The sequence below is a fragment of the Erpetoichthys calabaricus genome, chromosome 13 (genome assembly GCF_900747795.2).
Source record: "Erpetoichthys calabaricus chromosome 13, fErpCal1.3, whole genome shotgun sequence".
Lineage (NCBI taxonomy): Eukaryota > Metazoa > Chordata > Cladistia > Polypteriformes > Polypteridae > Erpetoichthys > Erpetoichthys calabaricus.
In genome coordinates, this window is record NC_041406.2 from 74,946,890 (window position 1) to 74,968,453 (window position 21,564).

The 21,564-nt window shown below is 39.4% G+C and overlaps 2 protein-coding genes across 3 annotated transcripts in view; one reads left to right on the forward strand and one right to left on the reverse strand.

Moving 5' to 3' along the window:
- LOC114645142 (uncharacterized) overlaps nt 1-9,632 on the reverse strand; it is a 58,877-nt gene extending 49,245 nt beyond the window's left edge. For both annotated transcript variants that reach the window (XM_028793041.1, XM_028793039.1), the window contains exon 1: nt 9,493-9,632. In XM_028793041.1, coding sequence (XP_028648874.1) covers nt 9,493-9,495 — 3 coding nt within the window. In that variant the 5' untranslated portion in view covers nt 9,496-9,632. The remainder of the gene's footprint in view (nt 1-9,492) is intronic.
- Nucleotides 9,633-10,600: 968 nt separating this feature from the next.
- Nucleotides 10,601-21,564, forward strand: part of LOC127530102 (heat shock 70 kDa protein 12A-like) — a 68,720-nt gene continuing 57,756 nt past the window's right edge. The window contains exon 1 of the mRNA XM_051936033.1: nt 10,601-10,989. Coding sequence (XP_051791993.1) covers nt 10,669-10,989 — 321 coding nt within the window. The 5' untranslated portion in view covers nt 10,601-10,668. The remainder of the gene's footprint in view (nt 10,990-21,564) is intronic.

Here is a 21,564-nt window from a genome sequence, read left to right on the forward strand (position 1 = left end):
GGAACTTTTTTTCAGCCTGCATTATAATTTATTCTACTTTCAACAAAAAAGATAAGTGGTATGTCTTTCATTTCCTAGGAACATCTGAGTACTGGGGTGTTTTCCGAACAAAGATTTTTAGTGAAGCAGTATTTAGTTGAATGAAATTAAATCAAATGTGAATAACTGGCTGTGCAAAAATTTGGGTCCCCTTGTAATTTTGCTGATTTGAATACATATAACTGCTCAATACTAATTGGTTGGATTAGCTCGATAAGCCTTGTACTTCATAGACAGGTGATCTAATTATGAGAAAAGATATTTAAGATGGTCAATTGCAAGTTTTGCTTCCCTTTGACTCTCCTCTGAAGAGTGACAGTATGGGATCCTCAAAGCAACTCTCAAAAGATCTGAAAACAAAGATTGTTCAGTCTCATGGTTTAGGGGAAGGCTACAAAAAGCTATCTCAGAGGTTTAAACTGTCAGTTTCAACTGCAAGGAATGTAATCAGGAAATGGTAGGCCACAGACACAGTTGCTGTTAAACCCAGCAGGTCTGGCAGGTCAAGAAAAATACAGGAGCGGCATAGAATGGTGAGAATGGTTACAGACAACCCACAGATCACCTCCGAAGACCTGCAAGAACATCTTGCTGCAGATGGTGTATCTGTACATCGTTCTACAATTCAGCGCAATTTGCACAAAGAACATCTGTATGGCAGGGTGATGAGAAAAAAGCCCTTTCTGCACTCACACCACAAACAGAGTCGCTTGTTGTATGCAAATGCTCATTTAGACAAGCCAGATTAATTTTGGAACAAAGTGCTTTGGACTGATGAGACAAAAATTGAGTTATTTGGTCATAACAAAAAGCGCTTTGCATGGTGGAAGAAGAACACCGCATTCCAAGAAAAACACCTGCTACCTACTGTCAGATTTGGTGGAGGTTCCATCATGCTGTGGGGCTGTGTGGCTAGTTCAGGGACTGGAGCCCTTGTTAATGCCGAGGGTCGGATTAATTCAACCCAATATCAACAAATTCTTCAGGATAATGTTCAAGCATCAGTCACAAAGTTGAAGTTACGCAGGAGTTGGATATTTCAACAAGACAATGACCCAAAACACAGTTTGAAATCTACAAAGGCATTCATGCAGAGGGAGAAGTACAATGTTCTGGAATGGCCGTCACAGTCCCCTGACTTGAATATCATTGAAAATCTATGGGATGATTTGAAGCAAGCTGTACATGCTCGGCAGCCATCAAATTGAACTGAACTGGAGAGATTTCTATGGAAGAATGTTCAAAAATACCTCCATCCAGAATCCAGACACTCATCAAAGGCTATAGGAGGCGTCTAGAGGCTGTTATATTTGCAAAAGGAGGCTCAACTAAGTATTGATGTCATATCTCTGTTTGGGTGCCCAAATTTATGCACCTGTCTAATTTTGTTATGATGCATTTTGCATATTTTCTGTTAATCCAATAAACTGAATGTCACTGCTGAAATACTACTGTTTCCATAAGGCATGTCATATATTAAAAGGAAGTTGCTACTTTGAAAGCTCAGCCAATGAGAAACAAAAATCCAAATAATTAAGAGGGGTTCCCAAACTTTTTCATATGACTGTACTGTATATATTGAATCACATTGGATTTAATTTGGCTTGTTTGACAATTACCTACAGAAATGGATTTTTTAATGGCAAAGTGCAAACATAAAATAAAAAAAAATTGATTGCATGATTATTCAAGTCAGTATTTATTTAATGCACCTTTAGCAGCCACTGCATCCTTGAGAATTACCAATATGATGAAGAAAAATACATACTCTATATATTTGATTGATCAATTTTGTACCAAGTGCCAGCATTTTACATTTGTTGTATTTTTATCAATCAATAATACATTTTCTATAAATATAGAAACACTGATTAGTTTAGCTCATCTATTTAAAATCTTTTGCTACACCTATATACAGTATATAAAGCAAACAGCACCACTAACCAATAGAGTGGATAGACAAGTGAAAAAGAGTTAGTGTCCCGGGCATGTCTGGCATGTACAATGATGGAAGATTGAAGGAAAAAGTTCAGCGTAGATCAAGAAAAATGCAATTGTTAACAAGAGTGCTATAAAGTTCCAGTGAGAAGGAGAGAAGTAGAGGTGGAAGTCGGGTGTTTCAATCCAAGATATGCCATGACGCAGTCGTTTGGGAGGCAGGTAGGGGTGTGAGAGGCCTAATCCCTTGATCTTTTGCACCCAACTCCTGTTCATTTTCTCAGTTGTGTACTTAATCAACATTGGTAAGCCCCTGATCTTTTAGTCTATCATATACAATATAACAACTGATCAATGTTACATCATTATATGAACATGTGTGAAAGCTCCATGGCACCCACACCAGATCTTTGATTTTATATAAATATAAGACAAGTGACAAAAACAAAAAAAAAACCCTGATACTTAAAAATCTTGGAAACGCTCCTGGATCGACAGTGTCAATTTACACTTAATGAGTCCCCTGCAAAAGAAAATAAATACTTGAGAGACTGATACATGCTAATAAAAATCTGAAACATCTAATAATGATAATAATATATACTCCACTTCCACATTATTCCTACTGATAATCTATCAATTTAAAAGAATTATGTACAATTGTGTTTTGCAATGACTATTGACAAATGCCATGTCACTAGGAAAAACAGGAATTGATCTAATGCACGAATGTTTTACTCATGGGCAACTGTGTATTGCATGTTTTGAGAGTATGCAGCTTCAGTGACCTGTTAATATTATTATTACTTATTATATAACAGATGCCATTATCCACTACACTACACTGCCTGCCAATAATGTTCACCCCTTATAAAAAAGCTACAAATATTGTATGCAGAAAAGTACTTCTGATACGTCTGATTAAGCGACAGCACTACAACGTAGACATTGTCTTACAAAATTGTAACACTGCTAATGCTGTATAACATGCAAATCTCAGTATTGAAGGAAAATGGAGACAACAATTATGAAAGAATAATTTTAAAAATATGTGACAGGGTGTCCAGCTGACAAACTGATGTAGTTAACTCCCCCAAACTGTTTGTTACATGGCAGTAACAGACTTCTAAGCTGACTAGGTTGTGCTCTGCTGTATATTATGAATAGTAAGTAGTACTAGACCCATTAGGACTGCCTGGGCCATTTATTTGTGCATTTTTTGTCAGAAGTGGGATCCAGTAACACTATTCTAGGCAGGGTACACTGTTTTTTTTAATCTGTATCTTTATGAGGGTCATTATGAACCATTCTTTGTCTGATCTTTCAGCCCAAACCTGTTTGCCAAGTGAGACCCTAACCTGAGCATGACTATGGTGCACAAGCCTTTTTTTCATGTCAAGGTGACAGTTTAGGGTTGGGACAATCTCATTTATATGTTTACTCATGGTATTTGCACTACACTGACTATTCCACTACTGTTTTTATTTTGAAAAATTTTCTTATAAACTGCTCAAAAAAATTAAAGGAACACTTTGAAAACACATCAGTTCTCAATGGGGAAAAAAATCCTGCTGGATATCTATACTGATATGGGCAGAGTAATGTGTTAGGAACGAAAGGATGCCACATTGTTTGATGGAAATGAAAATTATCAACCTACAGAGGGCTGAATTCAAAGACACCCTGAAAATCAAAGTGAAAAAATGATGCGGCAGGCTAGTCCATTTTGCCAAAATTTCATTGCAGTAATTCAAAATCATACTCAGTAGTTCGTATAGTCCCTACGTGCTTGTATGCATGCCTCACAATGTCCTAATGAAATGACGGATGGTGTCCTGGGGGATTTCCTCCAAGATCTGGACCGGGGCATCACTGAGCTCCTGGACAGTCTGAGGTGCAACCTGGTGGCGTTATATGGACCAAAACATAATGTCCCAGAGGTGTTCTATTGGATTTAGGTCAGGCGAGCATGGGGGCCACTCAATGGTGTCAATTCCTTCATCTTCCAGGAACTGCCTGCATACTCTCGCCACATGAGGCCGGGTATTGTCATGCACCATGAGAAACCCAGGACCCATTGCACCAGCATAGGGTCTGACAATTGGTCCAAGGATTTCATCCCGATACCTAATGGCAGTTAAGGTGCCGTTGTCTAGCCTGTAGAGGTCTGTGCGTCTCTCCATGGATATGCCTCCCCAGACTATCACTGACCCACCACCAAATCAGTCATGCTGAATGATGTTACAGGCAGCATAACATTCTCCACAGCTTCTCCAGACCCTTTCACGTCTGTCACATGTGCGCAGGGTGAACCTCTTCTCATCTGTGAAAACCACAGGGCACCAGTGTTGGATCTGCCAATTCTGGTATTCTATGGCAAATGCCAATTGAGCTCCACAGTGCTGGGCAGTGAACACTGGGCCCACTAGAAGACATCAGGCCTTCAGGCCACCCTCATGAAGTCTGTTTCTGATTGTTTGGTCAGAAACATTCACACCAGTGGCCTGCTGGAGGTCATTTTGTATGGCTCTGGCAGTGCTCATCCTGTTCCTCCTTGCCCAAAGGAGCAGATACCAGTTCTGCTGATGGGTTAATGACCTTCTATGGCCCTGTCCAGCTCTCCTAGAGTAACTGCCTGTCTCCTGGAATCTTCTCCATGCCCTTGAGACTGTGCTGGGAGACACAGCAAACCTTCTGGCAATGGCACATATTGATGTGCCATCCTGGAGAAGTTGGACTACCTATGCCACCTCTGTAGGGTCCAGGTATCGCTTCATGCTACCAGTTGTGACACTGACCGTAGCCAAATGCAAAACGAGTGAAAAAACAGTCAGAAAAGATGAGGAAGGAAAAATGTCAGTGGCCTCCACCTGTTAAACCATTCCTGTTTTAGGGATTGTCTCATTGTTGCCCCTCTAGTGCACCTGTTGTTAATTTCATTAACACCAAAGTAGCTGAAACTGATTAACAGCCCCCTCTGCTACTTAACTGACCAGATCAATAGCCCAGAATTTCATTGACTTGATGCTACACTCTGATTAAAAAGTGTTCCTTTAATTTTTTTGAGCAGTATATATTGTCTATTGACTATCAGCATAATAATTGCATTTTGTTTAATTTGTGTAAACTGGTGACTGGAAAAGCATGCACAGTAAGATTTTCATTGTACAATGTGACTGACTGCTTATGGTGCATGTGAAAATTAATTCTCAACTCAGCTTAACTTAACATTTTTAGAACAGTATAATGTGGTTTCATTACATTATTATGAGACATTGTGTAAATAAAACATTTCCAATAACACAAAGGACAAATGAAAAAGCACTATTTTCTAATTCTTCAAATATTGACATGATCCTGAAGTATCCAGCAGTTCACAAGTACCAACCTCAGAGTGCCACAAATAAAAAAAAATCCATAGTAACATTTTTTTGTAATTCACAATATATGTTGTGGAACATGTTTAACTTCATAGTTTAGTGTAATCTACATAAGACAGTGTAAAAAGAAAAGATAATTCTATAGAAATAAAACAAAATGTGGCATGTCAGTTGACTAAATGTTCACATGTTCAAAGGGCCACAGATAAAAAAATAGTACAATAAAATCTCTTGTAATTCAGCATATATGTACTGGAACACATACTATTTCATGATCCACTTTCATCTATGTGAAACGGTGTACAGAAGAAAAGATAAGTCTATTGTAATATAGCAGAATGTGGTGTGTCACTTGGCCAAACATCCACAACTGCCACAACTGTTCAGAGGGCCACCAATAAAAACAATTCCATAGTAAAAAAATCCTGCTTTTCAGTATATACAGTATAGTATGTAGTGGAACACATGTATTTTCAATTCCCAATGTTATTAATGTGAGGCAGTGTACAGAAGAAAAGTCGATAGCAATAGAGCAGTATGTGCTGTGTCAGTAACCAAATGTTCAAATGTGCCAAGTTCAGAGGACAACAAATAAAAAATTTAACAGTTAAAGCTCCTATAATTCAGCGCATATATACTGCAACAGAAGTAATTTCATATTCCATTGTTATTATTGTGAGTCAGTATACAAAAGAAAAGTTAAATGTATAAACATATAGAATGTAGTGAGTCAGTTGGGCAAGTGTTCAAATGTGCCATGTTTAGTGGGCTGCAAATTAAAAATTCTAAAGTAAAATTACTTGTAGTTTAATATATATGTGGTGAAATACATATACTTTCAAACTGTCATTAATGTGAGACGGTGTTAAAAAGAAAAGATACATCTCCTGCAATATAGCAGACTGTGATATGTTGGTTGGCCATATGGTCACAAGGGTCCTATTCAGAGGGCCAGAAATAAAAAATACTAAAGTCAGATTTCTGGTACTTAGGCATTTATGTAGTGGAACATATGTATTTTCATAGTTCATTTTTATCCTTGTGAGATAGTGTAGAAAAGAAAAGGTAGGTTCATAGCAATTGATGTGGATGCATGTTGAAGAAAAGGTTTGTAAAACTTTTCATTTGTATGAAAATTTGCTATATAAATGTTTTTGTTGTTGTTCAAAAGAAAAGGTATATGCATGCTGATGTTAGATTAAGATATTTAAATAACACTTTTTTACAGGACCCAAACCACTGTACAGCCCCAAGGACAGGACAGCCTCTATACAACATGCAGGTATATGCAGTGCCTGTTTTCAAGAACGTTTTCTTGATTTGGGAATCAGTCAGTTCCATGGGACATACCAATCGACTGTCTTTTTTGCAACAAATTACATATCAGTATTAAATGAACAGACTGATAATGTAGTGAAGTAAACATTTGCCCTCCCAGTATTGCATTTTGTTTTTCAAAAATGGCCATTCACCTGGAAGGTAATTCTACAGTGATGCGTGCAAACTCACATAAATATTATAACACTTACATGTGCTGTGACAAAATATTTTTTGAAATCTTATTTACATAATTGCATAACAAAAATCACTACTAACTTTTGATAATTTCTCATTCAGGGCCAGAACCACTGGTGCTACCACAAACATCAGGTAAGTATAGCTTGAGACTGACGTAGCCATTCTCAAGACAAAGATAAAACAATGGTGTTATCACTATGGAAATACAGAGATGTATGCATTTGGTAACTTTTCTTTCACCTTACTAGAATTGTCAATCAAAATTTGTCATAGTAATTGCTAAGTTATGTATTGTGGCTTTAACAAGTTGTAGTAAGTCTGGACCATGGCGAATCCCAGCAGAACCTGTCTCATTAGAATGCACTTGACAATGAGTATTGTGTAAACATAACATATAGCAGATAGAGTAGCAATCAATCTACTTGCACTTTTATAATTTTGATATAGCCCTTTTTACATTACAGGTCACTTCAGAACAACAACCATGACAGTGTTGAGGAAGATGCAGGAGGAGCTTACCAGAAAGCTCTCTAACATCATGCAGAGACTGGACAATACAGAAAAGATCCTGAAAATTGCAAATAATGTGGAGTTTCCTTTATCTCTTCCCCTCAACAAAGGGGAGTCTCGGAAGGATATGGATTCCATGTTCTTTCAGGACCAAGAGCTTTGAGTGAAATTAGTATTTTCACAATGCATTTGTCAGAGATCGTACAATACAATTTTGGGTATTTGAACATCTATTCTAAGACATGCATGCTAATACCTGTTTTCCAACAGAGGCAATATCTGTCTATTAAAGGAGGCAGGAAAGTCAAAGAATCAGTGAGTTGAATGATTCCCTGCCTAACAACAAATGCTGCTGCCCAATTGTGTAACTGGACAGTTATGGGAGAGAAAATCTCTTTCAAGGACCTCAACCTGGAAAGCATCATCCACAGTACAGTATGTCTATTTTTGCATAGGTCTTTACAGTCACCAACTAACATCAATCCTCCTAGATGGTATTATAAGTATCTTTATTATTTCAGTGGTGCTCATTAATACACTGAGAAAGAGAACAGAAGTTAACATCAAATATTTGTGTGATGGCAGGGACAATCAGGACAAATCCCACCACAAAGGAAGTTAATGAAGAGGAACTGGAGCAGGAGGTGACTCTCTGAAAGGTGCCTCTAACAGATGGGGGCCGAAAAAGTCGAAGAATGAATGCGGAAAAACATTTGCAATGTAAGCTTTCACTGTTTTTAAATTAAAGCTGTTTTATTTGGACCTTGTTCTATTACCATCCCATATTAATTATCTCTTTTTTATATTTTTGCTATCTTTGTACAGGCGGTGTTGCACGTGAATGGAGAAGATTGCAAGAAAAAAGGGCATAAAAGTGTACAATATAGTATTATCGGCGTTATTATTGTTGTTCCATATTCTTTGCTCAGATAAACATATCAAGACTTTTACTACGTGTGTTGCAGTCTAGTTGAAAGTTTCCCTACATGAGTGGTGGTCAATTAATGAACTGCCAATATCAGTATTTATTATTAAGATTTAATGAAAATGCACATCATGGCTAAAAAGTGCAGGTCTCCGTCGGCAAATGCACTCCTACCGCCCGACGACCGACTGTCAGCCGCCAGCTGCTGCCTCTAGCGAGCCTCTCTTAAGCCAATGTGTAAAATTGCAGCGGATCTCTGGCGGCAGGCCGCTGATGGACCGTTGTTTTGTCCGCTGGACTCCACTAGTGGCCCGCTTGACCCTTGCTATCAGTATAACTTTGGGCCGGTGGACAACGAAGGAAAGAACAGCAAAAACATCACTCAGTGATTACAGGGTTTGTCTCGGCAGGCATGCATGATTTTAATTACCCGGACGGTAAGTGCTTGAAGTTCGTACAGCGCTTTTGATGTGCAAATATATGGACCTGACGGACACGGACCCGGCACCGTTAACTAGAAAAATTATCTCACAAACTCATTTTGAAAGATGATTTAAAAACTTATTTTGCCCGTCTTAAAGTGATGGTTACATTGTATTATTTGGGAAATCATTAAAAACGTATATTTCTAAATTGAATTTTTAATGCTGTCAAGTCACTCCGAAGTGACGTTCAATGAAGTTGGCTACTAACGCACCGAGGACAGTTTCTACTTATTCGGCAACTCGTAGTCTCGGCTTCCACCCCACCATAAATTGTGCCTTATTTAGCAAATGCAGCCTATATAGTAGGCGGTGTCCATTCCTATTCTTGGACATTTTTAATTGCTGTAAGTTGCTATAGCTTTATCTTGTAATTTTTTATATTGCCTCAGAATTCGGACATCCGCGCATGAAACTACATGTGTCTTAGTGATATACAGTTTGAATTTTTGCATTCTGCTGTATAGCCTTATTATAGGACCAGAGCAGACTCCCTGGTTGTCCCATTAAATAACGTGCCTGGGTGCGACGAAAAACCACATAACCTGAAGAAAAGCACAGTTGCAAAAGGGATTTGAGGCAGATTGCCATGATTCGTGAAACCTTATAGTTTTACCTACACCGTGCTATCACGCATTTAAATGTACCCCTTTGGCAAGCTAGTATATGCACCATCAAAATACGTTTTCCGCTCACTTACCATTATGGTTCAGAAACGAGTAGAGTGTGTTCTCAGAAAAAAAAAATCACGCCTTGATCTTACTTCGGCTCAAGAAAAGTTGCTTATTCGGGTTTATTATAAAAGACTTGATATGCATATGTCCGCGCCTTGTGTCATAATGAAACTGTGAGCAGTCCTGGGTCTTTCAACTTTTACTTTCATTATGAAACAAGTTTATTCGCCCAATTAACATGAATCTAACATTTCCGAACACGTTCTAGGGAGGGGTATATTTTTAAAATGCGTTTCTTGTATTCAGGGAAAGGATTGTGGAGATGAATTTACATAGGCGAAAGAAGAGAAGGAAACCTGCAGTTATTATGGGTTAAAGGAGATTAGATAACATACCTGCTATTATGAACACCAATTTGAGAAAACATGTTTACTTTCCCTGGTTTCAAAGATGTGAATTGTCGTTCACTACAACAGACCCATTGGCGCATTCGCGCACTTGTGTCATTGCGTAACTCAAAGCTTGACCACATATCTGATGTTTTATTATTTTTGAAACAGTGTACTTTCCCCTGTCATAGCGAAACTGTAAGGAACAGCATACTCCTAAAATTTTATACTTTCGTTTCTCTTTGAAATTAGATACTTTGTTCAAGTCTCCAGGGCTGGAATGAAGAAATATTTATAACTAATTGAAATTTAAAAAAAATATTTATACTTTGTAGAGCCCATCGTCTCAAATGTAACGGATGGAAATTACAGTATTCATTTTAAAGTGGGTTTTGTATTGCGTTCGGTGTCACATAAATAAATAAATAAACTCGGTTTCTCTGCTTGGTTGGTTTAGAAAATGGATAGATGGATGGATAATTAAACAAATACACATGAAAATAAGCAGCAAAATATTTCGTGACATATTTACTTATTTATACTCACATACCATGTTATTATTTATTTATTGTCACATTTTACCATTTATTTGCAAACCTATTTTACTTTGTCCGAAACAGTTCCTCATGTAGTCTTGAGACGCATTTACTTTTTGTTTCGATTTTTGTAATGGGTGTAACCTGCAGCTGTAAAATCAATAACTTATGTTTGAATCGCTGTCTGGGCAGAAGCCGCTTGACAGGAATTGTACTTTGATAGGACTTTTTCGCACTAAAAAAGAAGCAAAGAAAACGATCTTCAACTTTCTATTTTATGAGCTTTTTGAGCTATCACATCTTTTATCGAACACCTTTCAGTAACATGGCTCTTCTGGTTATTGCTGTTGACTTTGGGACAGCATACAGTGGATACTGTTTCTCTGTAAAGGGAAAGCAAGAAAATATTAGAAGTGTGTTTTGGGGCATGGAGTATGGGTTCAGATTACCTAAAACTCCAACCTGCATTCTCTTTGATGAAAATAAAAAGTTTATGAAATTTGGTTTTGATGCAGTAATGACTTACACAAAAATGAATTCCATTGAAGCCAATAAGTTCTATTTTATTGAAAACTTCAAGATGGAACTGTATAACAAGGTAAGATTTTATATAAATCTGAAATTCCTAATTTGTTATAGAGTACGTAATTGTATTGTTATTGATTACTAGTGAAAGGGGTTTTATATGATTTTGTATCAGTATCATGATCTTTTGCTCATCTCTTTTACTATGTTCTTCACATTTTAGGAGTTATGCTCATAAACATAAAAAAAAACAAACAAATAACACAAATTAAGTGTCTGTAGATTTGAATTGAGCAGAGTCAGCTCGCCTCTTACTCAGTATAGGCGGCCGCGAAGGGCGCTGTTTAGCACAGGACAACGGTAAAGAGGGTATAATTTATTTTTAATATATATTTTTACTCATAGTATTGCAACACTATCATTTTCTAAGATATTATAATGTTAAATGAAAGTAAATTAAATAAATATGCTCAAATATGATATAAATACGGATTTTCACCATACCTCATCGCCCCTCGTCCAGTCGCTGTAATTTAAATTTGTTATAGGGAAAGTTGGAAAAATTATTTGGCTGTTTAGGAAAAAATAACAGTCCTTACAAAGTAATTTTCAGAAATACGGTTAGGTCTATTTCTTTTAAGTGACCTGCACAAAAGCATACATAATATGCTTCAAGAAAAATGCATACAATTTTATTGACATTAATTTGATCATTCAACATTATCATTTTCATATATTAAAATATTTTTCCCCTTTCCAGAATGTAATAAAAGTCATAAGCCATTTTTCTTTATTTTGTTTTGGAATTTGGAGTGCTCCTCAACTTCCCCAGCATGTCAAAAGAAGAGTTGCTAGAGCACTGTTAAACCCTGAGTACAGCTCTAACCCATGATGAGCAATCATGACAGGGAATTTGCAATTGAAATGCAAAATTTTCCCAATCTGCCATCAAAAAACTTAACAAAAATGGAAGTGTAGTATGGAGCCCATGAGAGCATATTGTGTGATTTTTCTTCTGGGGATTTTTCTGGTATGCACCAGATAGTTTCAAGTGAGCCCCAGATACTTTCAACCACACATCAACTGAAATGGGACTCCATACCTATACATAATTTCTGATGCATAATAGTTCTGTTTCATATAGTTGCACTTAGGAAAAATGGAAATTTATGGACTTTATAGAAGTTTACTTTCAGCTTGGTCTTAAACACAAAGACATAGCGCTTGTTCTTGCAGTTCGTCATGGATACGTTATCACTGAAAGGCATTTAAAATGTATATTGAATTCTAGAGTTTTACAGTATTTTATCATAAGGTCTATAGTAACACTGAGGAAATTATTGTTTATACAGCAACAATTACAAAGTTCAGGTCAGCTTCATAGCTACCAATGGATGCACGCAAAATGTCAAAAAAATTGGTTGCATGTGAAGAAGGAAGATGTTCTTCTGATATTGAAGGTGCTAGATTCAGGAGGAGTTTGTCTTAGAAAAACCATAAGACTCCATTAGCGTAACTATTTTGCAAGAGGACCAAGCTATATATGGCATTTTGATTATGACAGACATAAGCCATTTGGTATTTGTATAAATGGTTTCATTGATGGGTTTTCCAGAAATATTATTTGGTTAAATGCATTTGCTACAAGCAGTAATCCAAAAATTGTGGGAGGCTACTTTGTGGAGGCTGTAGAAAGACTCAGAGGTTTTCCTAAAATAGCCAGAGGAGATCTGGGTACTGAAAATGTTTACATTAGGAATTTTCAAAGGTTTCTCTGCTGTGGTACAAATGTATGAAGCGCTATAAACAGCTACTTGGATGGAGCCAGCACTGCCAATAAATGAATAGAAAGTTGGTGAGGACTTCTAAGGAGGGAGTCAATGAAATTCTTCATCTCTTTGTTCGCTGATCTGAAGGACAATGACATGCTTGACAGATGCTTTCTGGATAAAAGTACGAGGGGAAGCCAAGTTAAAGTTAGAAAATGGGATTTATTAGAAAATGGAACAAACCTTAACAAAACTGATTATGTCATTTCTCAATGTTGTCTCCACCCTTCAAAATGCACTTGCGCAACCTGCCAGGAAGTGCCTGGATTCCAGCAGAATAACAGGTTTTGTCTTGTCCTTGCAACCACACATACACCCAAGTTACTGTATTGTCAAACACTACATACTGAGGGGTACTAAAGTCACTAGTGCAAGTTACTTTGACTTGCTGGACACCAATGTGAAGCCTGCTATTTGATCCCAGCAGCAGAGACTGCTGCCTCAAGGAGTCCTTTTGCTGCCAGAAAATGTCCGCCCAAACACTGTTAAGAACACCAAGGCTTGTCTGTATTCTGAAACTATCTGGTGCTCACTTGAAAGTATCTGGTATGCACCAGAAAAATCCCCAGAAAAAAAAGGAAACAATGTCCCCTCAGGGGCTCCGTATTTTTCATAGTTGCACTTAGACAAAATGGAAATTAGAGACTTTATAGAAGTATATTTTCAGCTTGGTATTAAGCACAAAGACATAACATTTGTTCTTGCAGTTTGTCATGAATACATTATCACTGAAAGACATCAGGGGCTCTATACAATTGAAAGTGTCCAGTGACAAAATGTTTTTTTCCTGTTATTTTTTAATGTTACATTATCCCAATACAGAGCCCATATTTAGACCCAGATGAAATTTAGACGTGACAAATGCTGCATAGACATATGTGGCAATATCAAGAGGTGTGCATAGAATAGTTTCTGGTGCGCATGCGCAAGAATTAAGCATGCGCTTGAAAGTCACTTAAAATTATCTGGTTCTCACTTGAAACTATCTGGTGCGCACCAGAAAAAATCCCCAGAAAAAAATTACACAGTGTCCCCTCAGGGGTTCCATAGTTTTGAACTTTTTGCATGAAAAAAAAATTAACAGAAATATACCCCAATATGTGGGCTGCAATTAGAACCTGTGACACTCTTCCAGTTATAGTGTTTCTGCTGTTAGGATCTTCTCTAAGCTCAAACTCATTAAAACATAGTTTTTTTAAGCATTTTATTGATTTTATTAAAATCAAATAACACTCCATACAAGCAAGTCAAGTTTAACAAAACTAGGTTCAAAACAAATCAACACCCACCCATGAGAAAACATACTTAAAGTCTTCATTGGCACAAGAACATCTCACAGGACTTTCCATCAGTAGCAGTTTTCTTATGACAATGTTATTGATGACTTTGCTGGAAGAAAGGCAAGATGGGTAAAACTATAGAACAATTCTACTTATTCATATTGCTCTGTGGTTTGCATTATATAAGTCTGTGCAATGCCCTTATTTATATTACATTTTTGTTATTTTATGTTGTATTATCGTAGTATTTCCCTCTACTTACCCTTTACCGGTTTTCCCTCAAGGGTAAGTGTACTCGTCAAGTTCGTTATCGGGTTGGTCTACTGTTGCACTTTAAGATGAACACATACAGATACATAGCTATACGCATACACACAGACCCTTACCACAACAGTGCCCCATGAATGACACACCCACGCTGATTAACCTTTAGCACTTTAAACCACACAAATGCTTTAGGAATAACACAGCCTGTCACTCAGCACTTCAAGAGACTTACTTCGATGCTTTAGTGATATCTCAGACCTAAATATTACTTTTGGTCTACAAGAATACATTTAAACATACAAAGACTCAGCACTCTTGACTATAGGCCATTTATCAGCCAAGAATACCTTCTTTACGTACTGTTCCCTACTATTGAGTGGAGCTCTCACTCGCAGCCTTAATAAACCTCGCAGCACAGAGGTAATGGCAAATTTCCAGCTGCACTAGGTGCTCAAAGAAATCTAACTTATTATTTCAATCACTCTATAGACATTAAGACAAAGCATAGAAAGTTAAAAGCAGCATGGTATTTATTAAAAGAATAATAATAATACCACTGGAACAAAGAATAATAGAAAATAGGTATTGATAGGAAAGTCTGAATATATATAGTCTTTAGAAAAAACTTACAATAAAAAAGTAGAGAAAACAAGGATGAATGTCCCAGGGAGGCATTTGATTTAGCAATCGATGTTCATGATGCTTTTCTGATGACCAGTGACGTCTTTGTCCGTTCTTCTTCCTCCCTACTTCCTTACTTCCCTACTCACTACTCAGATGAGGCAATATTTATTCTAAAATTGTACCAGGGGGTTTTGCAAGATGTGATTGATAGATATTCTGATTAGCTGGCTGTCAAAATGAAGAATTAATTCACTGTCCGTTTTCCCAAAAAATAAAACCTTTTATGATCTCTGAGGTGTCGCAGATCTTCCTTTCCCAGGCTGTAAAATAATTAGATGTCCATCCATAAAGTACTCAATATCCTTAGGCAACGGCTCAGTCTTCCTTTTCCAGGCTGTAATACCAATTTAGCACTATGCTGTGAACAACTGTTATAAAGGTGAGGTGTAAGGGAAGAGGATATGCCTTTTTATTATAATGCCTCCTACATCTGAATTCATCTTGTTGGGATTGAGCAAAATATAATAATAAAAATATAGAGAATAATTTGTAGATTTTATACACCATAACTGACATGGCTGACGTGTGCTTTGTGCTGACATGTGCTTTGCAAACGCTAGAGGCTGTTGAGATTTTTTGGTCTGTTCTGTGGTGTGAGATTTAAATAAAAAAATACATTTTGCTCTTAAAACCTGGGTTTTGGTTGCCGCTAAGGAACCGTGTGGGAATGTTTAAAGCTTTTTTCCCTTTAGAAGGGTTTTTTTTTTGCTTTTTTTTTCACCCGCACAAGAGCAAAAGTAGCTGGGTGTTTGGAGGTGCGCTTGGAAAAGTTACTTGTACCTGTTTTTGTTTTTGTTCTTGTAATCTGTATTGGAATTAGCATCGAGGAGGTAGGGTAGAAAGCAGCAGTAACTGATATCGGCATTTGTAAGCAAATAACAGCGTCGTCGTAACAGCGATTCCTTTAAAAGGAAAAGAAAAAAAGGCCGCGGCTGACTTCAAAGCAGTAAAAGGCTCAGCAGTGCGCAGGTAAGCGGCCAGCGTTAAGGCGCTGATCAGGCACAAGTGGCTGTAGGAGCAAACAAGGTAGTAAAGTTTTATTTTTTTTTGTTTTTTTTTTTGTTTATTTTAGATTAAACAGTCCTTAGTACAGGTAGAACTGTAAGTGGTCGACAGCGTAAGGGTTCATTAATACGGGGGAATACAAACAGTGCGAGTGGAGAGCTTATAAGAAAGAGGAGCGCAAAGGTAGGAGAAGACACAGAGAAAAGTAAAGTTAACCTCATAGAAAGACAAATAGCAGGCAGCTGAGAGGGAGAACAGTACAGGAGCTTAAGATGAAAAGGTGTAAAATATCTGTAGCAGATCTTAGTTATACCATTTAAGTTAAGAAGCTGCCGAAAGAAGGAGAAATTTAATTTAAAAAAAAAAAAAAAAACTTAAAAAAAACTTAAGGCAGTTTACTAATCCCAAATCAAATTTTAATAATGAGGCCCGTGCAATGCAAGTCCTGTTGGATGTTGGACTTTTTAGATGATGGTTTGGAAGAGCCAGTTGTCTATGAGGGCTACATCTGCAAGAGATGTCAGCTGATCCAGCACCTCGAGTTCAGGGTCGCTGAACTGGAGGAGGAGTTGGCTGACCTGCGTTGTAATAGAGAATTGGCGGACTTGGCCCAGGTGTCCTTTAGAGAGATAGTGTGCACCCCCAAGGTGGCGCGGGAGGAGATTCCAGACCAGACAGGTAGAAACAGGTGGGTCACGGTCACAAGGCGTAAGGTGCACACTGTTCGGGAGCATCAACCCCAGAATTAGAAGTGACAAACCGTTACCATGTCCTTGCGGAGCTGGACGGTGTCTCTGATGATTCTGAGGTGGTAGGCAGGGATGAGGAGCCCCAACGGGCCACCTCAAAACCAGTTCCCAAAAAGAGAGAGGTAGTGATAGTTGGGGACTCAGTCATTAGGGGGATTGAAGCACAGGTGTGCTCCAGAGAGAGAGAGTCTCGCATGGTGTGTTGCCTTCCGGGAGCACAGGTGGGGGACCTCCCTGGAAGGGTGGATAGGCTCTTGGCCAGTGCGGGGATGGATCCAGTTGTCATTGTCCATGTTGGAACAAATGACATACATAAGGGTAGTCTGTCAGTTCTGCGATCCAAATTAAAAGAGTTCGGTGCTAAGCTGAGGAGCAGAACTGACAAGGTAGTCTTCTCCGAAGTTCTGCCTGTGCCACGCGCCAGTCCAGGTAAGATTGAGGAGATTATAAGGCTTAACGCGTGGCTCAAATCTTGGTGCAGGGTAGAAGGGTATAGGTTTATGGGGCATTGGGACTCCTTCTGGAACAGATGGGACCTGTTCCGCCGTGACGGGTTACATCTGAACTGGAGGGGCACCAATGTATTGGGGAGGCGTATGTGTAGGCTAGTCGAGGATTGTTTAAACTAGGGAATGGAGGGGCAGGGAGTTTAGGACAGGCCAGGTTTAGATCTATACATGGAAGAACAAACAATGGTGTAGAAACAAGAATGCATAGTAATGTAAATTCTAAGCAAACATTTAAATGTAGAAGGAGTAACACATTAAAAATAGCTTGCCTTAATGCTATAAGTATCAAAAATAAGGTAAGTGAGTTGGAGTTATATGTAGCAGAGCATAATTATGATATTATAGCAATAACGGAAACCTGGCTAAATAACAAAGATGGGGATAAGTGTAACATAGAGGGATACACATTTTTTAGGAAGGATAGACAGAACAGAAAAGGTGGTGGGGTTGCTGTTTATGCCAAGCAGGATTTAAATGTAAGTCTTCTTCAGTTGGATGATGAGCCCCATCTTAGTGAGGACATGTGGCTTCGCCTGGAAAATATTAGGGAAAGAGGTCTTATTTTAGGAGTGTGTTATAGACCACCCAATTCAGACAGTAATTTCAACACACATCTTTTTAGTAATATCAAAAAGGCAAGTTTACAGGGAGATATTATAGTCATGAGGGACTTTAATTATCCAAATATTAACTGGGATAACCTTACAGATGGCAGAGTACAAGAGCAGGAGTTTTTAGAAGTAATCAATGACTGTTTCTTAACACAGCATGTTAAAGCACCAACACGGGGTGAAGTCTGTCTGGATTTAGTATTTTGTAATAATCAGGATAGAATTGAGAGTGTAGAGGTGATTGAACCACTAGGATCAAGTGACCATAATGTAATACAATTCTCAGTATTTTGTAAGAGTGCAGATGCAAAGACTAAAATTGTTAAGTTGAACTTTGGTAGGGCTAATTTTGAGCAGATGCGACAAAGTCTAAGTAGGATACACTGGGATAAGCTTTTAAGTGTGAAGACAGTCGAGGAGCAGTGGAACAAGTTTAAAAATGTTTTACATGTAATGGAGGACAGGCACATACCTAAATTTGGAATTAATAGGAAACTAAAAAAAACTCCACTGTGGATTAATAAAGATTTAAAAAAGAAGTTGCAAAGGAAAAAACTGCTTTATAAGGCATATAAGACTAATGACTGCAAAGTGAATTGTAGAGCGTATGAGAACATAAGGGCAACCATTAAGAAGGATATCAGGGAGGCTAAAAGACAGTTGGAGAGGAATATAGCAGATAAGGCGAATGAAGACCCTAAGAGATTCTTTCAGTATTTTAGTAGTAAAAGAACAGTCAAGGAGGAGGTCAAGTGCATCAGGAATAGTAAAGGGGAATTAAAAGATACAGACAGTGAAATAGCGGATGCCTTAAACTTACATTTTTCTGAGGTGTTTACAAGTGAGCAAGTGGATAACCTCCCAGAGGTAAACGCGACTACTAAGGAGGTACTGAGGGATTTGGAAATTGTAGAGGGAGAAGTGCTGCTCAGATTAAATAAGCTGAAATCGAACAAATCACCAGGACCAGATAATATTTATCCTTGTGTTCTTAAGGAGGCTAGTGAGTACATATATAAACCCTTGACGCATATTTTTAGGAAGTCACTGCGCACTGGAGAGATTCCGAAGGACTGGAAAATGGCAAATATCATCCCATTATATAAAAAAGGTGACAGGGCAGATCCAAGCAACTATAGGCCAGTAAGCTTAACATGCATCACAGGAAAATTAATGGAAGGAATTATTAAAGATAAGATCGAGCAACACCTGGCAAGGACAGGAGTTATTCTAAACAGTCAGCATGGGTTCAGAAGAGGGAGGTCGTGTTTACTAACATGCTGGAATTCTGTGAGGAGGCAACAAAAGGATATGATCAAAGTGGAGCATATGATATTATTTACCTGGACTTTCAGAAAGTATTTGATAAGGTGCCACATGAGAGGTTGGGCATCAAATTAAAAGAGGTGGGAGTTCAGGGTGATGTTTGTAGATGGGTGCAGAATTGGCTCAGACACAGGAAGCAGAGGGTGATGGTGCGAGGAACCTCATCAGAACTGGCCGATGTTAAGATTGGTGTTCCACAGGGGTCAGTGCTAGGGCCGCTGCTATTTTTAATATATATAAATGACTAGCAAAATACCCGCGCTTCGCAGCGGAGAAGTAGTGTGTTTAAGAGGTTATGTAAACATATATATACATAAACATATATACATATATATACATATCTACATATACACATATCTACATATACATGTTGTCACACACATGTGCATGGGAAACAGCTGAAGGGCCTAGACACTTGTAAATCTATGCCAGGCCAGGGGGCGGCGGAGTGTACTGACTATCTCTCTCAGTCCCTTGCAGACCTGTCCCGGGAAATCCCGCCTCTGGACGGCCCCAAGGATGACGTCACTTCCGAACACGAGGATACCACTCCCACTTCCTGCAACGAAGACGTCATTTCCCTTCTGGGCCTTTAAAACTGCCATCTTGCCTCAGTACAGGCAGTTCTGTTTTGGACTCCGAACGATTCACTTCGTGTACTTAAAAAGAGCAATTGCCGCCAAGCATAATATACGGGTGGCTGCCCCAAACCTTTATGATGTCTTCGACTCATTCTTGTTACAGTGGCGTAGTCGGCAGGATGCAGCTTTCCCAGAAGAAACCGGGAAAGAACCCTAAAAGTACTCAGGTAGGAGAGTACCGGGGCCGTGTTTCCGGGTGGGTGGCGTGCTCAGTGGTCTGGAGTGGAATCTGTGAGAGCAGAACGGTCCTCTATTGGACTCCGTAGGGATTATGTCCCACTATATAAGTCCCTTCCATATAACCCGAAGCCTGTTCCGATGTCCCCGGGGCGCGGGGTGGTCCGCTCGCGCGAGAGCACGGGGGAATGCGAGTGGAAGGGGGGAGGACAGTTGTGTGCATTTACGAACCCCCTGGCTAATGGGCATACGAGGGTGGTAATACTCAATGGCTTTAAGGTTACAGCACTGTTGGATACCGGCAGCAACATGACCATTGTTGATTGTCGTTATGTACTACCGCGACAGAGAACGAGAAAAAAGATCAGCATTCGGTGTATACACGGCGAAACACAGTCATATAAAATCGCCCTGTGTGTCATCAGCTTTGAAGAAGCAGTGAGAAAGATCCCCGTAGCGGTTCACCCTTACCCACCTTTTCCGGTGATACTAGGGCGAGACTGGTGTGACAATAAATGCGGTGTACTAATATCCACTCCTCGTAACTCTGTAGGCCTAGTAATAGAAGGAACGAATCCCTCTCAGGCTGTTTCCACGCCGTGTATCTTGCCGGGGGAAAGAGATACGGAAGACTCCGAGGAGGACGGGGAGCTTCCTGGGTCGTCGCACATAGATACGTCATCAACCAGGGCCTCGACGAGCCGGGACGACTCCCCGCCCCTTGAGGTCAGACCGGACCCTCTCTCCGACTTACACTTCCAATTTAATAAAACGCCGGCATCTTTCAGGAGAGAGCAATGGAATGACGACTCCCTGAAGTTTGCTAAAAATGCAGTCGTGATAGCCAATGGCCAACGCACTCATCTGCCCATACCTCACGGCCCTCACTTCGAGACAACGATCTGATATATCGAACAGCTGATCATGAGGGCGGGATGCGAAAGCTGTTGCTAATCCCGCGAACCTACCGGCGGCAGGTTTGTGAGTTGGCACACGCCCACCTCCTGGGTGGCCATCTAGGCACCGAAAAAACTCTGGAGCGGATTAAGCTCAGATTTTATTGGCCGGGAATAAATGAGGAGGTTCGCCGTTTTTGTATTTCTTGCCCAGAATGTCAATTGCGGCAAATTCCTAGGAGGGACCGCGCTCCTCTCGTTCCCCTTCCCCTGATTGATGTCCCATTTGAGCGTATTGGGGTCGATTATAGTAGGACCTCTGGAGCCCTCAGCCCGAGGATTTAAATATATATTAGTCCTCGTGGATTACGCTACACGATATCCAGAGGCAGTTCCGTTGCGCTCTGCCACTACAAAAGCTATCGCTCGGGAACTAGTGGGTGTATTTGCGCGTGTCAGGATCCCTAGAGAAATCCTCACGGATCAAGGGACGCCCTTTACCTCGGAGACGTTCAAGGAGACGGCCAAATTACTCAAAATAAAGCACTTAAGGACCGCGGTGTATCATCCTCAAACCGACGGTCTTGTCGAGAGGTTCAATCAAACTCTCAAGCAAATGCTGCGCAAGGTGGTCAGCGCGGACGGGAGGAACTGGGATCAGCTCCTCCCCCTCG